A 24,532-nucleotide genomic window follows, 5' to 3' on the forward strand; every position below is an offset into this window, starting at 1 on the left:
TTTTCCACCCAAAACGACACCGTTTTAACCCAAAACCCATTCTCACTCCTCACGCGCCAAATCTCTCCTCCTTTCTTCTTCCTCCCCCTCTTATCCTCCATTTATTTATTTAATTAATTAATTTATTATTTTGTGAAAATAAAAAAGCAAGTGGACTTCTCACTGTACCCAAAAGCTACTAACTTTGAGATAGAGAGAGAAAAAAAAAACAGAAGAGCACCAAACAATGCAAGACACAGCTGGCGGCGGAGGTGGCGGCGGAGGGGGTGGTGGTGGTGGTGGAGTTAACGAGTTGACTCGGGCAAGTGGGCTCGCTCGATTCCGTTCAGCACCAGCAACATGGTTAGATGCACTTCTTGAAGATGATGATTCGTTGAAACTTTCAGGCCCACATAATACCCACCAAGGTGGGCTAACCCAACTCCTAACCGCCGGAACTAATACTTCTTCTTCAGCTGCTGGGCCCGGCCCAATTCCGGTGTCTCGACCCAATACTTCCTACAACATCTCGCCGGCTGATCCGGGGTTCTTTGAGGGAGGTGGTGGAGGTGGGGCCCAACAGGCCGGGAATTCGGTGGCGTTTCAGAGGATGAATAGTTCTCCGGCGGAGTTCTTGAGTGCGAATATTGATGGGTATTTCTCGAGTTTTGGGATTCCGTCAAATTATGATTTTGGTGGTGGTGGAAGTGGAGGAGGAGGAGGATCTTCTGTTGATGTTTCTGGTTCTGGTAAAAGATTGAGGGAGAATGATTCAGAGCAACACTCCCCTAATTTCTCATCTCATAGGGTAACTTTTAATTTTTATTCTCTCTTCTTTTTGGCTTTTGTTAATGGATTCAAGTGGGATTTGTTTATGCAATGACTTTTATTAGGCATTGGATCAAGTGGGTATTTATTTTTATCTAGTTTTGTGGAATTTTATGAATTTATTTTTGTTTTTTTTTTTTGGGGAAATTTGACTTTGGATAGAGCTGTTTGTGGAAATTTAGAAAGTAAATTGGTTTGATTGGATACTGAATTTGTTGATAACTTGACTTTGGGAATTGTAGAGAGGGGAGCAAAGTGGGCAATTGAGTACAGCAAGTAGCTTGGTGGAGATGGAAATGGAGAAGCTGTTGGAGGATTCAGTACCTTGTAGGGTTCGGGCGAAGCGGGGTTGTGCTACCCATCCTCGTAGTATTGCTGAGAGGGTAAGACATTGATTTCTATCTTTTCAATTGGGTGATCTGCGAATATATAAAGCTCCATAGCAGTTGTATGAATGTTTGAATTTTATTTTTTTTGCTTATTTGATTGGTTTAGGTTCGAAGGACGAGGATTAGTGATCGTATAAGGAAGCTTCAAGAGCTTGTGCCCAACATGGATAAGGTAGGGTCTTTTTATCCATAGCAATAGTAATATGATTTGTTTGTTTTTGCTAAGATGATTTAGAAAATGCAAACGTTGTTCTTGTATGTTTGATTACCTTGTTTGTAGTCATTTATTTGTGTTTTAGTATCTAATCTCATCGTGGATCATAAGATTGTTGCTTTTTTGAGGTTATGTTGGGTAAAGAGGGATGTTGTAACTTGTAACCTGTTGATAATAGTTTCAAGGGTAATAAATTGTCAAAACGCTTTACAAATGAAGTTATTTGATCAATATAACATGTATATATCATGCTTTGACTATTGGTATTAGGTCATTGTCATGCTAGCTTGTGGTGTTCTTAAGTCCTTGTTTATCATAGTTTCATGAGACTGCTACATCCAACTATTTTTCTTTCTGTATGTGTACAAAAGAAATTAATGGATGATATCAAAAGAAAATTGCCAGCTGCTGATACATTGGAATTATTTTTAAAATTTTCTTATTGATCTGTGTTGTCCTATATTCTGTGCAACCCTTTCTTTAAAAATCATCAATCTTATTGTTCGTACTATTCACATTCAAGTTTAACGACAAATTCTATACATACTATGTATGAGTAACTTCAGTTCAATGCAAAATTAACTGTAGTTCCGAAATGATATGCTATATATAGTGGAATAGATCTCTGTGTGTCTAAGGACCTCTCTGATTAAACTACTCAATGGAATTGGTGGCTCAGATTTGGATAATCTGAATCCCATCTTTTTGACAACTATAGCAGCAGTAATATTTGTATACATGGTACTTGATTTGTATTAGAGGAGATAGAGGCTAGCATGCTTTACACTGGTTGACCATGGGTTTGCTTGGGGTCTTTGGCTCTTTGCCATTTCCTTCTTGTCTTCAGTTCCCAAAAGAGAGGGGTCATATGCCTTTGGTAAACCTTTTGTATTGGTTGTTTCTCCCACCTCTGGTTTAGACATCATCTTGCTTTGGGGTTGAAACTTGGGGCTTGGAAGTGACTACAATATGAAAAACTACTGTCTCATTATAAATATTAAGCTAATTTTGGGGGTACTGGAGATAGATTTGGACAGTTCTTCAATACAGGAATACAGCAGAATACATTTCAAACTTTTCAATTATCAGACCATGGGTAACATTGCTACCAGGAAAGTGGGTGACAATTTTATTGCATATTTTAGTACTTTTCAGTAAGGATTACTGGATTAGTTTTGTAAAAATTGTTTTGGGAAGCATTTAATACAATTATTACAATAACAGCCATCAGGTATTCCTGCCAGTGGCAGAGTCTAGGAAGGCTTCAACGTATATGCCTTACCCCTGCCTAGTCTGGACTGCAGGTTTGAGTTCAAAGAAGCATATTACCTTTCTATTGTAAGGTAAGCTCAAAGTCATGTTTTTTTCACTTGATGTCTGAGACAGCAGGTTTTAAGTTTAAAGGAGTAACGAAGTGTGATCATTTACCTTTATAGCATGGTAGTTCAGGATGTGTGCATTGTGCGATTGATATCTGTAGATGAATAGAATCAGTATCGGTGTTTTGATGGGAACTGGTGAAGAGAGCTGGCTGGAATGAAAATTAAAATGGAAAAGTTTGGAACTTGAAGCAAGCTCCTAAGTGTTAGACTATTGGTATTACTTAATAATTAATACACTTAATAGTGGTTTAAATTTGATCAAATTCTCCAAATTTATGTAGGGCCTATCTTTGAGGATACTGTCTTGGTTAGAGTAGCTTTCCTTGCGATAAAATATAAAAGATATAAAAGCAACATTATAATAAGAAGTTGTGAGTTTGAAAGCCCTATAAGCGATTGAGAATATGAAGGATATACATTTCTTCGTAGATACAAGCACCTGATGCTTAGAATCTTAGATGCTTGTTGAACTTTCTTATGTATATTCACTCTTAATGGCAATCTGAGTGTACCAGAACAGAACCCCAAATAATCAGAGGCTTACATTTACCTTGATTTTGTGTTTCTTCATTAAGCTTCCTACACTTAAGCCATGCCTAAATAGGTTACCTAGATTTTGTGTTTCTTCATCAAGCTTCCTACACCTTAAGCCATGCTTAAATAGAGAGAATCCATTGAGGGGGACTATCTATTGTAGAAACTATAAGGAGACAAGCTATTGTGAAAATTGTTTAGGGACCCTCCTAATTGTTTACTGTATTACCATTGTAATCATTTATTACCCCATAATCCATTCTCCCCTTGCTGAATATGGCCTTAAGTGAAGCGCAAACTAGATTTGACTAGATTTGAGCAAATCAAGAGAATATATTTCTTAATATAAAAGCTTGTGTTTGTATTAGCCAAATATGGGTGTGGCTATATTGATCCATGAAGTAACTTAAATTGCTCAATAATATAAACAGCAAGCTGTGAAATTAGGCTGAATCTAAAACTGCTTTGAGTTAGAGGAGCTATGATGCTTATCATTTGGGCTTAAAGCTGCTGTTAGTCTGAGTATGGGCAAGGGTATGGTTCTGAGTTGTGAAGAAATAAATGGACTCGACAATTGATTGGAAATGACACTTGCCTTCTTGAAACCCTAGCGAACATTGTGGACCATCCATCAATCTCTCCATTCAGCCAAAATACCCAATTTGTTCTGGTAACAAAACTTTATATCTTAAATGCCATCAACCAACTAGGATGGAGTGACAGTTGAAGTCATTAGTTTCTTACAGAGGGATTCCTCTGATACAGTTTTACTTGTAACTGAGGGGCAATTGCAGCCTTTAACAGAAAGAGGAATACGGTAGAAGGTTAGAGAAGAGAAATTGATGAGGATAAGATGAAAAATTCAAATATAGAGGGTGGGGAACCAATCAAGAATAGAAAGGAGAACTGTTATTCATTGGAGATAGCTCACATTGTTGATTAATGGGATTGCTCTTCATTATCTGGCAAAGGAAGATATTTATAGATTTAAAGATCTGTAAGCACTATGTTAAGCTTCACTATCATATTTATGTAGGGATAAGGTCTTGCATTTGTAGGGAAAGGTTTTTGCTGAATGTTTTCTTTTGCTTCTCGATTTTTGGTTGAGATAGGCTTGATAGGTTATGAAGTCCTTGTTCATAGACTCAAAAAAAAAAAAACATGATGAAAATTGTGGTGATTCGAGTTTCATTAAGTCGGTTGGCATGCAGAGAACTTAGCAATTGAATGTTAATGTTTTGATACTTAGCTGAAAAATGTAAGTGTATTGGGCATCTGATTGCTGGCTTGCTGCTTTAAGGTTTTTTACTACATCCGTCCTCCGCTACACATTATTTGCAACGATTTGACATAAAGTAGAGAGGAAAAATGTCTAATCGTTGCAAATAATATGTAACGGAGGTAGTATGAATTGTAGTTTGCAGATTAAATCTCGAGGAACATGGTCATTGGTTAAAAAGAACTAATGATCAGGATTTTAGAAATTTGCATCAGTGTGTTTGAAACTGTGTTCTGTTAGCACTCCTTAATTCATCATCTCACAAAAGTATAAAAATAGCTGCTGTCTTTACAGAATGCCTTGTCCAATCTCCAAAAATATTGTGCTAGACTTTTTATTCCTTGTGTGGTAATATTTGCTTGTGAAAGTGAAGGTTGGTTCTGTCTACCATTGGTAATCAAGAACCCGCAGATATGGCTGTTAGCCTGTTACTGTAGTCATATGGGCAGATTTTCTTTTTATATCATTTGATTTTCTTCTTCATGTGTGACACAACTCTTTGGCACATATGTAGTTGTGTGATTGACAATCACGTGGAATCCAAATAGAATCTCTCTGATCTAACTTTTTCTTTAGCCATACCTACTTCTCTCAAACAAACAATCAAACAAAAGAATTTCCAGATTTATGTGGGTATCTGCTGGTTCTCTCATTACCCTGTCTTAAAAAAAGCTGGTTATTGGCAGATTTTAATCTGATAAGTGGTATGAGTGTTGCTTTTGCTTGAACAGGTGCTACTTCAGGAAGCTACAATTGTCATGTCATTATTTTCTTTCTGTGATAGTTGATGCTTGCATGACTTTTGTCATCCATTCCCCTTATCCTATGTAAATTTATCTGGCAGTTTCTTTTAAATAGGTCAACTTGTGAGGAACAACTTTCCTTTTTATGGAAACCACCTTTAACCAAATTTTTGGTGCACAAACCTACCTTTTGCCTGTATTCGGTGAAAAAGTTGATTGTTCCAAATTATTTGGCATTGATCATGAGGATAAGGCACATGCTTCATATATATTTGTCTTTTTCTCTCATTTTGCTTTCTAAGAACTCCACACTAAGAGCACTTGTGGTTAATCCTGGGCACCGTGCCGTGCCGGGCCGCCGTGGGCCGTGCCTGGCGGGCCGCGGGCTGGTTCGTGCCGTGCCGGTCGTGCCGGCGGGCCCAGGATTTCGTGCCGTGCCGTGCCGGCCATTTTCACAGGCCAGCCCACGGCACGGCACGGCCCTCGTGCCTGGCGGGCTCGTGCCGTGCCGGCCACGTGCCGGGCTGCGGGCTGGCCTGCGCGGGCTGGTGCAGTTTTCATTTTTTTTTTTTTTTTTTTTTTTTTTTTTTTTTTTTTTTTTTTTTTTTTTTTTTAATGACAACATTATTAATTAATAAGTTTATAATGTATATAAGTTATAAAATTATAATTATAAGTTTTATAAGGTAACTTATAAGTTTATAACTTATAAGTTATAAGTTATTAAGTTATGAATTTTATAATTATAAGTTGAATATTTATGTTTTATAATTTGTATATTCAATATTTATATTTATATATTTACTTTATACTATTACTTTAAAATTTAATGTTTATGATTTATTAGTAATTGGTATAATTTTATTTTTTTTTAATATGAATTTACAAATTGTAACAAAACGGGGAAAAAAGGCAAATTGGACTTTGGATGTGAATAATGCGTACTTTATATTATTATTACTTGAGTTGAGAAAATTGTACAATGATAACAATGATAAAAATCATACAATGATGGTATTAAACAAAAATTGGAAAATGATAAAATTGATATTTTTAAAATCGTACAATATACAATAATTGTCTATTCTTCTTCTCCTTCTTCTTGCTCGTCTTCGTCTTCGTCTTCGTCTTCGTCTTCGTCTTCGCCTTCGCCTTCAAGGTCATCGGCTAGTTGCATAGATTGGGAACTAGCCGAACCCGAACCGGAAGCGGAGGTTCCTTCTTCGTTGTCGTTGTGGTCGTAAGAACGGTCTTGTGAGCGATTTTCCGCATCCAACCAATCTTTGAAACACACGCACATTTCTAGTGTTTCGGGTTTTAGACTTGTTCTTCTATCGTCTAAAACCCTTCCGGATGCGCTGAAAGCTCGTTCGGAGGCGACGGAGGAAACTTGGATAGCAAGAATGTCTCGTGCCATTGCCGCCAAAGTTGGATGCTTCGAGCTTTGTTGTTTCCACCATGCAAGGAGGTCGAGGCTGTTTATCTCATCGTCGTCCATGCCTTTGGTGAAGTCGTAACTCAGGTACATCTGCAACTCCGAGACGTCGCTTTGCGTTCTCCTGATTGATGAATCACCTGAAAACCTTGAAATCAAGTTAGTAGCTTGTGAAAATAAATGTTTGGCCTTCTTACTTACGTTTTTGGATGGTTGGGAAGGCCCTGAGCGAGGAACGGTGCCATATTTGGCTTCATAGACTCTATATAAAGCAAAAAACTGATCCTTCACATTAGTCTTATAGTTTTCTACATCATCGTCAAGAAACATGCATTGAAAGTAAATGTCAACTAACATAAATGTGTTTTCATACTTTTGCCTAGGATCTAATATGGAAGCAAAAATATAAATCAAAGGAATCTGACTATAATATTTACGCCACTTTTTTTCCATTGCTGGAAGATACTGATCATAATCACTTTGATCGCGATGATCAGCGAAAAGTTGGGCGAGTAAGCATGCATTAGAAAGAAAGTTTTGAGCACAAGGATTGTAAACAGTAGAAAAACAATACGTCATGTTATATAATAACTGTAAAAATTGCATATATCTTTCACAGTTATTCCAATCATCATCATACAAAGCATTTTGTGGAAATTTTTGGTTGTAAAATAATGTTAACGGGCCCTTGTACTCAATTGCCTTTGTTAACATGTCATAGGTGGAATTCCACCTAGTTGGGCAATCGGTTCTAATTTTTATTACCCTTATCTTTTGTTGTTTTAGAAAACTCTTCCATTCTTGGTATCTCATGTTAGAGCTATTAATAGACATAATAGCATCTCTGATTTTGCTGTAGTATGGGCCAATTGCCCGAACTCCATCCTGTACACATAAGTTAAGTACATGGCAAACACATCTAGTATGAAGAGCTTCACCGTCTAATAGTACATCGGTTAAGTTTTGTTTGATAAGATTAGCTGTGTATGTCATAGAGGTTGCATTATCAAAAGTCATAGACATCATTTTATCTCGAAGGTTGTATTCGTCTATTGCTTGCATTAAATGGTGAGCAATGTTAATGCCGGTGTGTGGGTATTCCAGCATTTTGAAATGTATTATTCTTTTTTGTAACATCCATTGATCATCTACCCAATGGCAAGTCACACATAAATAGTGATATTTATAACCACTATCCCAAGAATCGGCTGTTAAAGATACTCTACAGTTAAGGTTACTCAATTCGGCTTGTAACCGGACTTTGTACTCTAGGAAATTTTTCATTGCTGCGGAACGAACGGTTTTCCTAGAGATTCTTTTATGTTGGGGTTGTAGTGCTTTGTTAATGTAGGTGTTGAATGCGTCACTTTCCGAGAAAAGAAAAGGTTGTTCGGCGTGTACTATCATTTTTCCTAGTTCATCCCTATCCCTCTCATAGTTGTATGTAAAGCCGTATGGATGGAATTGGGAAATTTTGGGCTGGGTTGGATCACTAGCTAGTTTTGCACAAGCTTTCACTAAGTGTCCCGTCCCGTTTTTGGTAACTGCCGTGAATACACTATTACATGTTTTACATTTTGCCCATTGTTCACCATCTTTACTTAGGACAAAATAACGCCATACCTCACTCCTTCGGTTTTTCAAAAGTAGCATCTCAGTTTCGGTTAACCATTCATGATGTGTGTGATGGTTAGTAGGGGGACTAGTGGGAGTGGCAGTAGAAGGGGTAGAACCGGAGGGAATTCGGGTACTTTCTTGGCTACCTTGGCTAGAACAATAGTTTTGTTGATTACCGATATAATTAGGTGGAAATTGGTATGGTGGTAATGGAAATTGGTTTAGTGGTGGTGCTGGAAATCCCGACGTATTATATGGCTCGTAGCCCGGGGGGAAGTAAATGGGGTCATTGGTTTGACTCGTAATTTGGGGGCTCGTTGTATTTGGTGGTTCCCTAGAACTACTACTACGGATAAGTTGGCCTTTCCCCCTAGACCTAGATGATGGGTTGTTCGATGCCATAATTAACAATTAATTTTTTAATAAAAAGTGGTTAACTATAATAATAATAATTAATAACAACAATTTTAACAATAAAAATATCAATAATAATAATTAATAACAACAACTATAACAATAACAATAACAACAAAAATAAATAATAACAACAATTGTAACAATAATAATAATTAATAACAACAATTATAACAACAACAATAACAATTAACAACAATAATAATTAAACAAGATTATTCTAATAATAACAATAAAACAATAATAAATAAACAAGATTATTCTAATAATAACAATAAAACAATAATAAATTTAAGATTAGTTTAGATCTTACAACCGTGCTTCAACGCTCCACTAATTACGATTACGAACTTTTTAATTTTTTCCGATATTAGGAAAATAATTAGAGAATTTAAGAGAATAATTAGAGAATTTAAGAAAATAAGGATTATTAGAGATTTAGAGAATATAAGAGATAAGAAGAAGAGATTGTGATTTTGTGATTTGGGAATGAAATGGAGGTGAGTATTTATAGAATTTTTGGCAAAAAACTAGCCGTTTAACTAGCCGTTGGCCCGCGGGCCGTGCCTGTGGGCCGTGCCTGCGGGCCAGCACGGCGGGCCTTGCCCGTGCTCGTGCCGGGCCGTGCCTGGGAATTCTCCACCGTGTCCGTGGCACGGCCCGTGGCACGGAAGTCGAACTTCGTGCCGTGCCGTGCTTGACTTCGGGCCGTGCCGGGCTGCTCCGAACGTTGGGCCGTGCCGGGCGGCACGCGGGCCAACCCGGCCCGTGCCCAGGTTTACTTGTGGTGTAGTCGGATTCGATCCCCTGACCTTTGAACTATGTGGGATGTTCTAGCTACCTCAGATCCCCCGTGCCTCAACTTTCAAAAGTATAATGAAAAGTAGTTCCAAACAAAATATAGAATTTATGTTCCTCTCGAAGTAATCTTTTTCAAGGGTATTATCTGATAAACACTCTTTTGCTATGCAATTGACATCCTCTTGTTCTCTTTATATTCTACTCCCTCTGCTCTTAATTTATTTCATCACTCGGGTTTGCTCAAGTATTGAGAGCTTTTGTGTGGGGCATGGGAAGTAAAAATTGTATTATCATAATCTAAAAATGGGGATGGAAAGTATTATTATATTACATAAAATTAGGGCAAGATGGTACAAACATTAGTATATGTAAGTAATGTAACAGTGGGGCAAGTGGATACATGAAGAGGAAGAAAAATAATAAAGTTGTGTCCTTTCCATAGTAGGAATTAATGCAATTATTAAGAAATGGCTGAATGGAGAGAGTGAGAGGGAGAGAGAATATAGCCTACTGGTTTCTGATTGGCTGAAGGAGTCCATATATAGATGATTCAAGTTTTGCTCAATCTGTTTAATAGTGGTACAACTGTATAACAGTTTCCAAAAGATTTTGTAGTTCCTCTCTCCAGTGACTAAATGAAAAAAGAATTGAATAAGAATTGCAACATATGATCACTGTGATTTCGTGGAGAACAAAGTGGATTGATCAACTACCACTAAACATATCTTCAAGTAAACTGATATAAGGTCCAGTGTTTCTACTACAATGAGCCATATCAACACATACGGACATACCCAGTAATATATCTCAAGATAGGTCTAGTTGAACACATTAACCAATATCTGTGCATTGGCTATGTTCTTCTATGCTCATTTGTATTCTTTTTCGCTATCTTTCTTCAAAGAAGGTGAAGGATGGATATTTTAATTGATCACCGTGTGTTCTTTCTTGTGTATGCATGATCAATGTTCCTCTCAATATCAAACTTTCTAGCATTATATGATTCGATCAATTTTGATCTTTCTGAAACTTCTCTTAGGGTTTCATTCCCCCTCATCTGATACGCTATCTTCTTGGCAGCAAACAAATACTGCAGACATGCTAGAAGAGGCTGTGGAATATGTGAAGAATCTGCAAAAGCAAATACAGGTATGTTTATTATTGTCATTTTCCTCTGCACTTTGGCAGACTGGAAAAAAGGCATGACTGCGAATTTAAAAACTATATCCATCATCTTGGCTTCTATTTCCTGATTTGTTGGAATCAAAATATTCTCGTTTAGATCTGACATCTGCAAAATTATTGTGTTTCCCAAATCAAAGCCATAAATTTGTTCATCCTCTTTATAGCTGGTTTGACTGACCAACAACTTCCATGTCTGCAGGACCTTACAGAGCAGCAGAAGAAATGCAAATGCGTTGTCAAAAGCTGACTTTGAAAGAAGATCATTTAGCAGCTTCGTTTTTGTTAGTGTACACTAAGTTATGATGTCCCACCAAGGTTTCTGATGCTATTATTCATTGGTGCTACATATTTGCAAGAAATTAAGCTCGGTGCACAGCATGTTGCATTGTGAAACATGTAGAATTTGCTTAAGGGAAACCGAGCCTCATAACGAGTGTCGAATTTCATTGGCGAAGCCCCCCACAGTTTTTATGGTGGTGACCCCTTCTCATGTTGTATAATTTGCTTGGTGAGGTTGTACTTTAGTATGTTGTACACTAAGATTCTAGCTTAGTATTGTAGGAGCTTCATAGATTATTTAAGTTTGGTGTTTTTGTTACTGTAATGTTTGCACTGCACATATGTAGAAGCTCCCAATTGGGGATTAGATAGAAACATTGTAAAACATTGCCATGACACGTTCGATTATTATGCACCTGAAGATAATCTAAATAATCTTTTGGCTCATCAAGGCCAATGTAATTTACTAAATGATTGGTAAAGATTTTTGAATCAAGAATTTGTAAATCACATGGCACATTCGATCTTACTTGGCTACAGCCAATAACCCGCTGTACTACATGTATCAGTCAATGGTTAGCAATGTGTTGCAAATTCTTAGTTATTTTCGAGTGCACCTAGCCACCTAAAACTAGGTCTATTCGTGATTCCGTGAGCGATTTGTGGTGGACATTGGGAATAAACTGGCCCTATAGGCTATAGAGGCAAACTATTTGGAATTATACCAAATACTACTTCATAATTTCATATATTACGCATATGACAGTACACACGAATTCCACTTCTAATCCAATTTTTTAAAGTACACCACTCTTTAGAATTTTTTTTTTTTACATAGTCAACTACTCATTCACCAATCACAACTGTTTTCATGCTCATCTCAAAAGTCTCACCTCATTAAAGTATTTTCTTATATAGAGTAGTATTATTAATTTTTAAATTAACTTCATAGTGGCACATTAGCCATCTATACTAATATATTAAAAGACGTTTTTTAAAAGGTCAATGTATCATATGGTCTTTTTCTTTACCATTACTTCAAATAAAATACTCCGTATTTTAAAATTGTTGAGACATGACTATTTAAAGACAGTGTAAATACCAAGTAGTGCATGAGGTCAAAGCAATGCATTTGTACTTGTAATACTTAAACTTGGAGAGAGTATTGGAATCATAGTCCGTAATCCTGTGTCATCCACTATTACGTAGTGTATTACGGAGTAGTAAACCCTCAGAAATTAGGCCTCAAAACATTAATCAAACAAAACATGAGTCATCTCACAACCCCATGCTATAATTAGAAAGTTTCTTCCAACCTCCCTCTTTCTTTTGTCACAGGAATGTTTGACCAACTTCTCCTACTCTGTTCCTCTGTTTTATTCTTCTTCAAACTTTCATGTATATTTTTATGTCAAATTCCAATTCCATTCACCAAATCCCAAATCCCAAAATCCATAAATCCCAAGTTCAAATTTTATAATCCTCAAACTTCATTACATAAGATCCCCAGATTTTATCTATGTGTTTCTCTATGTTCCGATCAAAATCTAAGAACTCTGACATCATTCAACCCAGAAAATCTGCCCAGAATTTCACCTCTTCTGATATTAATTCTCCCTCAAGTAGAAGCAGAAGCCAAAGTAAAAGCAGAAGCAATGAATTCAACTCAAAATCATCCTCAATTTCAAGCAGAAATTCGTTATCTAGTCTCAAAGATTCACTCCCAGAAAATCCTCATATTTATGATCTTTCTGAAATTCGATCTGCTACTAAGAATTTTCTGCTAAAACCCTTTTCATCTTCATCTTCTTCAACCTCTTGGAAATGTGTAATTAATAAGAAACAATCAGTTGTTACCCAGCGCAAACTTCGGCGACCCATTGATAATTCGGAGCTCCGACAAAAACTCTCTCTCCTCTGTAAGTCTCATCATGCTAGCTTGGTTAAGCTTAATGGAGCTTCTGTTAGTGGGAATTGTATCTATCTTGTTTATGAGTTTATTTCTGGTGCTAGTTTGAATGATTGTTTGAGAAACCCTAGAAACCCTAATTTTACTGTTTTGTCGAATTGGATTTCCCGGGTTCAAATTATTGCTGGGATTGCTGATGGGTTGGATTATATGCATAATTCTGCTGGATTTAAAAGTGGGTTTGTTCATAATCATATTAAAAGTAGCTCAATTGTTGTATCTGAGGAACCTGCTTTAGTTGCTAAGATTTGCCATTTTGGGACTGCCCAATTGTGTGGGGAGGCTCCTGAGGCAATCATGGAGGAAGATGATGAGACTTTGGATTTCCAGGTTCTTAAACGGGTGGGTAGTGCGGTGGGGAAGTTTGTGGGGACGAGAGGGTATATGTCGCCTGAGTTTCAGACAACGGGGATTCCCACGTTGAAGTCGGATGTTTTTGCTTTCGGGGTGGTGCTATTAGAGATATTGTCTGGGGAAGAGCCTATGAAGGTTCATGTTGATTCAGACAAGGGCATTTTTCGGAAGGTTTCATTGATTGAAACAGCAAGAGAAGCGGTGGGGGATGGAGCTGGGAAATTGAGGCAGTGGATTGATAGGAGGTTGAGAGATTCGTATCCGGTTGAGGTGGCAGAGGGGTTGGTTCGGGTGGCATTAGGGTGTGTGCAAGAGGATCCTGACAGAAGGCCAGATATGGGTCAAGTTGCCGGTTGGATATCTAAGTATTACTTGGAGTCTAAGACCTGGGCTCAGGGTATTGGTCTTCCTGATGGGATCACTGTTTCATTTGCTCCCCGATGATACTTGAGGATTAATGTGACACTGAATTGAAATGTCCTGTTTTATAAAGAGGAGAGTCTTTGATGTCATATATAAGAAATGTCAGTGTGGTCTGAGGACAATTATAGGGTATTTATGTATATGTCATTTGTATTGTATGAACTCTTGTAAATTAGTGTGGAGAATAGTTTAGTGCATAATGATAATAGCACGGTGAAACAATTTCTCTCAAGCTGGAAATCCTCATGACATTGTGAAGTGCCTCAAGGATGTACACCTTCAATACATACTCTTTAATGGTGTGGAGTCATCACCGAGGCAGGATTGTGTATCTCTACTCTCTAGGCTATGGCAATTGCTCTAGATTGTCCTTCCCAAGCAAGCTCATCCCCACATGGACAAGGTGACATCAAAGATATGATTACTTATGAAGCTTTTATGATTGTTTGGATATGTTGATGTTGCATTGGATTTTTTTTTGACTTAACTTTCAAGCAAGATATTGTTTCTTGGGCAACTGTGATCACAATGTGGCTAATGTGGAGAGCATTAACCTCGTGTGTCCCATGTGAAGAGCAAATCTGATAAGTGTTATCGTGTTTCCCATGTGAAGAGCAAATCTGATAAGTGTTATCTTGTACACGATGATCTCAAGTCATGCACAGCGTGAATGCAATATAAGGTCTTGAATCTGTTCAAACTGACTGAAGAACATACTTTCCCTTGATCGCATAATTTTTGTTGGAGTTATTACTGCTGCTTGTCATGGGAGCGTAGTGGAAGAGGGTTTGAGGTGCGAATTAAACACTTTATCTCTTTGTTTATTTTCTGTTTTGCTTTGAATATATGTTGTAGCGTCAATTTTTTACGCAAGACACTTCTTATGGACCTTATCCATCCATGCTCCTCAAAATGCTAAATAAAAGAGTTGAATGGAGTAACAAAGTCAATACGAATATTGTCTTATGAAATAAATTGAAGTTATTATGCCGTTGCATTTCTGGATTGTTTAGAAGTACAGCATTAAATTGAAGTTGCATTATAAACTGAGGGTCAAACTAGAAATAGCTTGTGTGAGACTTTATGCATTCAAAGTGCTTAAGGGTCGTGAGGGTATGCATTATGTTAATATTGTAGTGCGTATGTGTACCTTATCCTGCCCTTCTTATTATACTAGTAATTTATAGTTGGAAAAAATTAATGACTCCCAAACTCCCAGGCCAAGAAAGGACTCTTATCACTTACTCTTTCTCAATTCCTACTATTGTTGATTTTGTAATAAACCTACATTTCTGTAATTCAAAAGGTAACTTTTGGTTTTGTTCTTCAAGATCATGAGTACAGTGGTTGGCAGCTGAGATCGCGGAAATGTTCCCATCGTCCGGTAGGTTAGTCCACAAAGAACTTAGTTGATATTGACTCTATACAAGAGCTTATTGCGTCCTGGACTCTCTTTGGATTCTGCTGCCTCTTATCCAGCCCCTTTTTAAAGAATTTTCTGATCTCTATGTTGCTTACAAAGGCAAATGCGTAATATTTTGTGCATAAATTTGACCATCTCCTAAATATATTACTAGTATTATATTTGTCCTTTTATGAAGGATTTTCCTATGACCATAGGAAACTGTTGTCGATGATAACCTGATACCTTATCAATCTGGAGTTTGGTAATTAACTGATTTCTTTAACCCCATTACAGGAAAAACGTAAGCATTTGAAGTTCCAACTGATTAGGGCATCACATCAAATGAAAAGCACTTAACCTCTGTTGCTGACCTCCTCGGTTACTCAGAGTTCGTTATGACTTCAAGCTTCTGAAATAATGCTATAGTTATCCGATTGATGTTCGAACCATACCGGTAAGATTTTATCTGATTACTAGATTGTTCACTTAAGGAGTGTGGTTTAAGTTGGGACGAGAGTAAGGGGTAACTGGATCATTCACGATGTCAAGATGTTTGGAGTCTGGTTTTTGTTGGTTTAAGATCCTCTCTGGCAATTGGATCGAAATTTTTTCAGGACATAAAAGAGTGTGTTGGTAGTACAAATTTTCTTACTCCGTACATTATACCAGTACTGTACAATTTTTTTTTATTTTTATTTCTGGCAGTTTTTAGGATTCTTATCTGAAGCTAAATGTACAGACTGACATCTTATATTTCATACTATAATAAGATGCTCTTTTGATATGAACTGCTTCATTCAGTTTTGTCATTTTTAGAAATGTCAGTTGATAACAGAAGATGTAAGATTGCTACTTGTACTTTAATTTAAATTTCAATCCTGAAAAGTTGTACTGCATTACAATCACAACAAGTGTTATTCTACACAAACTACTACATTAAGCTTGTTAGATTTTACAAATCAAACAACATCATACATTCCTGATCCTTGGATTAAACCATCTACAAAGTAATGACACAAATATATGGACATCCTCCAAGTCACAGCTACCAGAAAGTTACTAGACTAACTATAGCTAATACTATGCATACTTCATTCATCAGCTAAGGAAATTCAGCAAGTGTTTGCGCGAAGGTGGTGGCTAAGATAAACAAGATGCCAAGTGAGACTCATTAGAGTCATGATATTCAAGAAAGATGACAATGAGTTGAGTTTCTTCAGTCTGTCATTTATTTTTGCTAGCTTGGTCTTGGCTTTATCCTGTTCAGCTCTTGAGCTTTTTGATGGTGCAGTTGTCGTCGTGCCAATCGTGGTTGTAGTCGTGGCGGTGGTGGTTGGAGTGGCACCAGCAGAATCACTTACCACAGTGTCTATCACTCTGGTAGGTGTACTAACGCGGTCTCTTCCCCTCCCTTCCTCTTTATCTAGCTTCATCCTTTCAAACATTGCCTGCACAAACATCTCACATACATCAAATTCACAGTACACCAGACAAATACTCGAAACGAAGAGACCAAGTAAGATTAAGAAGTGATACCTTGGTAGCACGAGGCTCCAAGAACAGCAAATTACCCAAAACAAACAACAGAGAAGACATAAGATTATAAGCCTGAAGCATATGAGCCTTATTCTTAAACATGTTACCCTTATGCCCTAGCAAATGTCCAAGCAATGCCAACCCAATACTCCCAACCATTGCCTTAAAATAAACAGGATAAATCTTACTCTGAACCATCCCAAATTGTTGTCTTGGCAAAACTCCTGCTAATACATGACTATTTATAAATGTCACCCAAATTGCCATTCCATATGCAGTTGCTATCCCTAGTAACTCACTCACACCCATCAATGTACCCAATGTTTCCTTCACTAGAACATACCCAACTCCATTAACATACCTTACTACATCAAACACCACTTCCTTCCCTCGCTTCGCGATATCGATAAACTCTTCCTTCCCCTTCTTACCCTTCTCCTTAATCTTCTCCCCTGTTTCTTCCACCATTTCCCCTGTTTTCCCCTTTACTCTCTCTGCTTTTTCTTTCACATTTTCCCCTGTTTCTCTCATTTTCTCCCCTGTTTCCCTCACTTTCCCCCCTGCTTTATCCCTCACCCTCTCAGCAGTCTCCCCAGCACTTCTTGCCTTCGCCTCCACATCATCTCGAACACCCTCCGCAGTCTCCTTTGCTTTATGCCCCGCCTTCGAGGCGAAACCCATGGCTTTATCCACCACTTCCTCCACAACTTCCTCCACCGCCTCCTCGGCCTCAGCAGCCTTCTCCTTCGTCTTACCCCAACCCCCAGCAATCTTATGCTTACACTTCCCAAAAGCATCACATATAAGCTCCCTGGGCCGATCCCCATGCGGCCCGGTCTGGCCCGTTACCACATCATGGGCCTTCCCCTTCACATCTTGGGCCACTCCCGCCACCGATGCCGCCGCCCTCGATATCTGCTCATCAACCGGGCCTGGGCCCGGGTCTTTGGCATGCTCTTGGGGTGATTTGATCAAAACCTTAGTGTTTCCGTCGCCGACGTCGTCGCCATACTCCACAACCACCGCTCTGTGGCCACCTTTAACAATGACTTGGTCACCTTTTCCGCCATTGTTTTGTGGGTTTGGAGAGAATAATCCAGAAACTACAATTGAAGTTGCAATCAAACTTATGGCAATCAAATTCATCATTTTTGCAGGTTTTTTTTCACTCTGTTTTTTTTCTCTGTTTCAGTGTTACTGTTAATGTTTACAAAAGCGGTTGGCTTAATCCGGGTTTTTAATTGGGTTTCAAAGTTACGGTTTGTCGGGTAAGATTTACTGAATGACGCGTGGCATTCTGGGTCTTAGGAAGTGCCACGTACTTAAGTACGTGTCAGTTTTTTTTCTTTTCCTGTATTTCTTTTTTCTCTTTTTTGTATTTCGTATCTATCCTTTCACAAAGAAATTAAAGTATATTTCTTTCAAAAAAAAAAAAAAAAAAAGAAATTAAAGAATATCCATTCAAAAAAAATAAAATAAAATTAGGAAAAATAGGATAGCCATTTTGAGGATGGGGCTTTCTTTGGGAATTTTCATTGGAGTTAGTGTTGGGTTGTTTCAAAATGTGACCCAATTTTCTACAAAAGAGCCCACTTTTGTCCCCATTTTTGCTTAGTAAAGAACCGGATAATACAACTTGGATTATTTGTTTTAAATTACTTGCACCGCTTTGACTAGACATGCTTGATAATGTATAGATTACAATTTTAAGAATGGATAAAGTAGAAGTAATTAGAGTGATGGAGTAATATGGAGTTGAGGGAAAACTTTGTTTGATCTGATACATTGATAGATAGTGAAATAGATATCTAATCATTGGAAGAATTACAACTAGATTTGAAGCGATCTAAGTAACATTGTAATAAGTAAAGCTATGTTCTAAATCCGAGATTAAGACAATGAGATGCAAATATGCAATAAATATGCTTCAAGATTAGCTTGAGATTTTCCTTTGGATTCATAAACCATAAAAAACGGGCATAGAAAACAAAGATTCTGTACTAAGTACATAATAAAGGTGGTTTAGCTAATAATGGAGTATAATAATTGAGATTTTATGTACATGTCTTAATCCTTTTCTTTAGGTTTAAGAGTACTTAACCTATAAGTAACATAGAGGGTGTTACTTTAAGGTCTTTAATTGTTAGTTTAAGCAAGCTTATAGGTTGAATGATCTTAATGGCTTTGATTTATTATATAATTAATTAAACAACATCATATATCAAATCAAATTCAACACTGCCTTTATGATTACGCAGAATAAAATTTTGTTTAGAAACTTATAAAAAACACGGAGAAAAAAGTTTCCTAATGCCCATAATATTGCATAGCGAAAATTGTTGAAAAAAGTAGAGCTTCTTAAATCTATAAATAACGTCAAACATTACTAAGAAATAAAACCCAGCTCTCGACCCTTTCTCTCTCTAACCCCCAATCTTATCTTCCACCGCCCTTCTATTTCTCATCCCCTACTCGCCGGCGACTGGCCCGGTCCGTCTAGCCGTCGTCGGCGAGCCCGACCCTGCTGTTTCTTTCATTTTTTGCTTTAATTTTCTGTTCTAGCTTTTAATTTTCGCTTTTTGGGTCAGTTGGTGTGACTTCAGGGGTCCTCTTCGGTCGTGGTTGTGTAAGTGGTTCACCGTCGGAGTGTTTTGCGGCTTGCTTCTACAAATCAAGAACCAAAGGCTAGCTTTAAACGCCGCCGTCGAAAGGAATTTCGTTAATTAATTCCCGACGGTAAAGGTAAAGTTAAGGTTAGAGTTTCCAAAGTTAAGGTTAGAGTTTCCTCGCATATCCAAGGTTCGGTTCAGTGAGGGGTTCTTGTGTTGCCGTGGACGGTTGGTCGTGGTGTAGGGTGGGGTTGCTGCCGCTGAGGTTTTTCAGGTTTTCTAGGCCTTCTCCTCTGTTCTTTCACCTTTTTGTATGCTTGTTTCTTTTAATTGTTATTAGCTTTGTTTTAGTTTAGTTATGATGATTTTGTATAAGTTGTATGTTTTATTGCTTGGGTTGTTGTTGCTTAATAATTCTCTTTCTCTGCTTAGTCTTGAGTTAAGAGTATAATAGACTAGTTCAAGTTGTGGAAGTTATCGAATTGTTGTCATGGTCTTTGGAGCCTTGTTGGTGGGTTATGAGGGTTGTAAGATTAAGTAAACCCTTTTACGTTAAGTGGGTGGTCCTAATAGTAGTCTTGCCGGGGTGTGAAGGTATTCCCCTGGTAGTTAAAATAGTTCACCAGGGGGAAAAGTTATTTGCGCGGTTTGATAGTTTTCCCTGCATATGGATTTGCAGGAGGAAGGTGGTTTTAAGGGAGGAGTTTGGTTTGCAGTTGCTCGTTTGTGGGATGATAAGGGCATTCAATCAATTGCTATCATCCCTTGGTTAGTTTGGGTGATGACAATGTCAGTCATCACTGTGTAAACAATATCTTGAAGGAGGCTACCCATCTTTAATGCTTGGGTTAAGCAAAGTCCTCCATTTTCTTGCATTCTCCGTTGGTAGAATTGCAAGAGGGGAACCTGCATTTGGATGAACGGTTTCTCATAGTCATTGAGGTTTATGACTCTATAGGTTTTGTTCCCAGGCTCTATAGGTTTTGTTCCCAGAGTCCTAGGAGGTAGTTATGTTTTTCGTTCCCTAGTAGTAGAATGGTGTCACAGGTACGCTCCTCAGCAACAGGGTGCATTCTTCGGGTTCTTCTATCTCTCTTCAATTTCCATCTCGAGTTCCCTTCGCTTTCAGTGCCAGCTCGGGTTCTCTTCAATGTTAGTGATCTGCGCTTTTAGTCCATCTCGATTGCGTCGGTTCATTTGGCTTCTCTTGGTCCACGTTTTGGATGTGGTTCGGTTCTTAGGTTGTCCGGGCTCCGTAGTTATTGGTTTGTTGCAAGACCTCTTTAGTGTTTGGTTCTCTTCGATCTTCCTGTAGTGGTGCTTAGTGTGCGTAGGTTGTTAAGTGTTCTTGTTTTAGTTAGTGTTAGGTTGTAATTCTGCTTTTCTTTAATAGTATCTTTTGAAAAAAAAAAAAAAAAAACTGTCAAACATTATTAACCAAGGTTTAGATCTACCACAATAATTGTGTGCAAATTGTACACTTCTAAACGACTAAACCCAAAATAATTATGCCTCTTTTGATTTGAAGCCTTAGCTATTACTTAGACTATTTTTTGAGTTCCATGAGAGACAAACTTAATAAGAAAATGATATTTAATGGAGAAACTAGAATAGAACAGTTCACCAAAGTATTCCAAATAACAAATCAAATGGCTAGCTAGTGCTATTATTAGGCTATTGATGACTCATAACCTAAACTAGTTATCATGGACAAAAAAATACCTAAAAGATCTAAATCAGAACATCCTAAAGAATATCTAAAAATATTTTAAGGGCAACCCTTATTTAATAGTCACATTTCCTTCCCTACTATATAATATGACTACATGGGTAATTGATTCAACAATTCAAGTAAATGTTAGGACACTAATTATTGAACAAATACAACCTATTCCTTTTGTACTTAATTGTTCTTAAATATATGTATTATCTTTGTTATAAAAAATATTTCCTTGTTTCACATAATAGGAAACGGAGTTATGGAGGTACTAGTTAGATTTTACGATACTTTTCTACTACTAAGTATTAGTTGAGTGAAATTGATGAGAGTGAAAAATGATCTGATGAGGCTTAAAGTAAGGTTTTAAGAGTGAAGTAATGGTCTTTATATACCTTTATTATTAGTAGTAGTAATAATAATAACAATAATAATAATATCCATGATAAAAATATATAAAAAAAAATAATAAATAAATAAATTTAAAAAAGCATCTTAATGCCATACCTAACACTTCATTCTTTTTCTATTTATCACTGCTTTGAGTGAAACAATGGGACCTTGCCGAAGGTCCGCTGAGGTGGATGAAGACTGGTCCGGTCCAAATGATGTTGAGTCGAAGGTTTCTTGCACAGCAAACACACGTAAAACTGGCCTCGGGGGTGGATCCGAGGAAGACCCCTCCGATGCCGAAGTCAAACAGTGTTTAGAGAGAGAAAGCTATGCAAGAGAATTAATGCTTGAGGCTTTTATGTATATCCCTTACAAATGATGTAATTGAAGGCTTTTATACCTTATCATACAAGGAGAGAGGATAATCGGGCCGCAAATAGTCATGGGTTGACCATAACAATTTGGACCATTTGACTTATGCTGACTTGGCTTGATGGAGGCTTGGGCCTTGACCTTGGATTATTGGATCATTTAATGACTAGGCCCAATTGGCTTAATTGGACCCAAACAACTTGCCCCCCAGACCCGATTCGGAAGGATGACGGGTTGGGTTTGAATCCAATAAAAATGGAGAGAAGTAAATGATTTAATTAAATCAAAAGATTCAAATTTTAAACAGTCATTAACTGAATAACTGCGATTAAGATAATTAGTGGGAAGTTGAGTGGTTAATGGGCGGTTAATCGAGAGAGAGAGAGATTGTTTAACAGTTACTTAAGGAGGCTTTTAAGAGGAATTAAGCATTCTGACTTCCAAACTTCCCATTCTCTGGAAATATAAAGTCGAATTTGCCATTTCTCTCCTCACTTCTTCACCAATTCGCTCTCGAATTCACTGAGAAACCGTTGCTTTCACTTCGAAATTCCACTCCATACCCGAAATCAAAGCTTGGCGCTCAAACCCGTTGCTCTGACCCACTGAATCGGCGAGTTTCGATTCTCATAAAGGTAATTTTCTTCGAATTTCCCTTGATTTTCTTAATTTTTCGAAAGAACTCCTCTTTTCCCAATTTCCTTCCTCGCGAATTCATAAATGGCTCGCTTAAGAGGTCGCCGGACTGGGAGGCGAGGTCAGATCAGGGATCCTAGGGATCGCGCCGACGTATGGAATGGGGAAAGCGTCGAGGAAGTCCCGGAAAGGGGAATTCCGACGGTCCCCTTGAACGCAGCTGCCCTCAGTAAGGGGCCGAGGCTGAGCTTGCCCCTCAGCAGGGTGCCGAGGCTGGGGTTGCTGAACAGGAGGATGATCTGCCTCCTGTGCTCTGGGATTTGCTACCTGGGCATGTTGAATGGCAGGATGACGAAGCCCAGAGAGCTATGATTGACAATACCCCTTATTATTGGTTGGTTAGGCACGCCGAAACTTATCGGTTTGCCGAACAGATCGAGTTACACTACGACATCCTTGAAGAAGATGGGTATTGGTGCCGAATGCCTTCGCCTACTGACAGAATTCATCGCCCTCCCCCTGGGTACGTGGGGGTATATACTCGGCAACTTCAGTACGGGCTTCGGATCCCTTCATCAGGGACATTTTGATAAAATACAGGATCTCCCTGTGCCAGCTGACACCCGTCAGTATTCGGCGGGTGATGACTTATCTCTGGGTATGCAGGTTCTTTGCTGTTGAACCGACTCTACAATGCTTTCGAAGGATGCATCAGTTGGTGCAGAACACCCAAAGTGTATATGGTCGCCATGGGGCTGGTTGGTGGCGAATTGAGAGTTATCCACAATATTTGACCATGTGGCCGAACGACTCTTCGGATAAGGACTGGAGAGGCCAGTGGATCTGGGTGAGGGCCCCTGCTGATCCGGAGCATCCGTACTTTTTCGGGGCCCCTCGCTATCTTTCCAGGCCCGATCCTAACAAGCAAGATTTGGGTCCTGAAGACCCTGATGCCGCCAGCCACCCAAGTTATGAGCAGATGAGCTTATTCGGGAAGCAGAAAAATCCCGGGGGGACTGGACGAATGAAGTTCATCCCCACCCGATGGCTTCCGGATAACCACTACGTCTTCCAAGAGAAGATGTTAGCAGTTGTCGGCCTCAACCGAAAGCACATAGGGGGTAAGTACCTTCGGCTAGGGCTGAGGTCTTTACTTTGCTATTGCTTTGTTTGCTTTGTCCATATCTTAGAGCTAACCTTCAGCTTCTCCTTTCAAAGCTGAGCGAGGCTACCTTCGGCATTAACTACGATCGGCTGGGAGTGAATGCTGAAAGGGTCATCTTAGACCGAGCCCCAACTATCACTGCTCCGAAGGATCGCCCTCTGCACCTACACTCGACGGGCCTTCAGATCGAGGCTGCTGCAGATTATCTGAAGCAGAAGCCTTGGTGGGAGAAGCGGGATCCTCTGAGGCCTTTGCTAGCCGAGGAAGTACTCGCCGCTCAGGCTACTGAAGAGGTGACTAGGGCCATCAACTCCCTAGAAAGGGGTGAAGGGACTTCTAGAACTACCGAGGTCCGGCCGAAGACTTTGGTAAGTCTTTCAACACCTGTTTTGTTTTTTTTGTTTTTTTTTTTTTTTATCCCTCCTTGCTCCCCCCACTTCTGCAATCTGAGGAAGAGGGCAGAAGGAGAGAAGGGAAGGCTCCAGTATCGTCAGACGACCTCTCAGAACTCGAATCTTCGGATTTTGACGATATGGACGACCAGCCTCTGGAGCAGAGGAAGAGAAGGAGGACTGGCCCAACTGTTATGGGTCCGGGAGAGTTCGCGCTGAGGCCGATGCCTGGCGTGGTAATAAGGGAACCTGCTGCTGGCCGAGGCAGGGTTCCAAGAAGTACAGGGGGTCCTCCTCCCCCGACTCAGCCACCACCGCCAATCCCGTCGCCGCCGAGGACCCCTCCACCACCTCCAACTGCTGGCATGGAGGTGGACAGCGAACTCCTGATCCAAAGGAGGGGGTTCCTGAAGCGGTTTCCAACAAGGGGAGTGCTTCTGAGCTCCCTGAGGTTGAAGTTGTTGAAGTAGCCGAAGAGGCGG

General features: G+C 38.9%; 3 protein-coding genes across 3 annotated transcripts; 2 read left to right on the forward strand and 1 right to left on the reverse strand.

Annotated features, from left to right (window-relative positions):
* The first annotated feature begins 130 nt into the window (after positions 1-130).
* LOC110714062 (transcription factor bHLH81-like) lies at positions 131-11,550 on the forward strand. Its single transcript, XM_021892526.1, has 5 exons — positions 131-787; positions 1,050-1,190; positions 1,303-1,368; positions 10,696-10,764; positions 11,000-11,550. The coding sequence occupies exons 1-5, from the start codon at positions 227-229 to the stop codon at positions 11,045-11,047; spliced, it is 885 nt and encodes a 294-aa protein (XP_021748218.1). The 5' UTR covers positions 131-226; the 3' UTR covers positions 11,048-11,550.
* A 791-nt stretch (positions 11,551-12,341) lies between these two features.
* LOC110714655 (lysM domain receptor-like kinase 3) lies at positions 12,342-16,014 on the forward strand. The gene is made up of 2 exons (XM_021893209.1): positions 12,342-14,618; positions 15,525-16,014. Exon 1 carries the CDS (start codon positions 12,599-12,601, stop codon positions 13,844-13,846), a length of 1,248 nt encoding a protein of 415 aa, XP_021748901.1. The 5' UTR covers positions 12,342-12,598; the 3' UTR covers positions 13,847-14,618; positions 15,525-16,014.
* Positions 16,015-16,125: 111 nt separating this feature from the next.
* Positions 16,126-17,981, reverse strand: LOC110714654. Its single transcript, XM_021893208.1, has 2 exons — positions 16,767-17,981; positions 16,126-16,678 (listed from the first exon to the last, which is right to left on the reverse strand). The coding sequence occupies exons 1-2, from the start codon at positions 17,913-17,915 to the stop codon at positions 16,343-16,345; spliced, it is 1,485 nt and encodes a 494-aa protein (XP_021748900.1). The 5' UTR covers positions 17,916-17,981; the 3' UTR covers positions 16,126-16,342.
* Between the last annotated feature and the right edge of the window lie 6,551 nt (positions 17,982-24,532).

The sequence above is a fragment of the Chenopodium quinoa genome, unplaced genomic scaffold (assembly GCF_001683475.1).
Source record: "Chenopodium quinoa cultivar QQ74 unplaced genomic scaffold, ASM168347v1, whole genome shotgun sequence".
Classification (NCBI taxonomy): Eukaryota; Viridiplantae; Streptophyta; class Magnoliopsida; order Caryophyllales; family Amaranthaceae; genus Chenopodium; species Chenopodium quinoa.

Bases quoted from the DNA above. Each gene is read 5' to 3' on its own strand.
- LOC110714062 (XM_021892526.1), top strand. From the start codon at position 227: ATGCAAGACACAGCTGGCGGCGGAGGTGGCGGCGGAGGGGGTGGTGGT. The intron at 788-1,049 runs GTAACTTTTAAT...TGGGAATTGTAG, and splicing joins CTAATTTCTCATCTCATAGG to AGAGGGGAGCAAAGTGGGCA. The intron at 1,369-10,695 runs GTAGGGTCTTTT...TCTTCTTGGCAG, and splicing joins TTGTGCCCAACATGGATAAG to CAAACAAATACTGCAGACAT.
- LOC110714655 (XM_021893209.1), top strand. From the start codon at position 12,599: ATGTGTTTCTCTATGTTCCGATCAAAATCTAAGAACTCTGACATCATT.
- LOC110714654 (XM_021893208.1), bottom strand. From the start codon at position 17,915: ATGATGAATTTGATTGCCATAAGTTTGATTGCAACTTCAATTGTAGTT. The intron at 16,679-16,766 runs GTATCACTTCTT...ATGTTTGTGCAG, and splicing joins TGGAGCCTCGTGCTACCAAG to GCAATGTTTGAAAGGATGAA.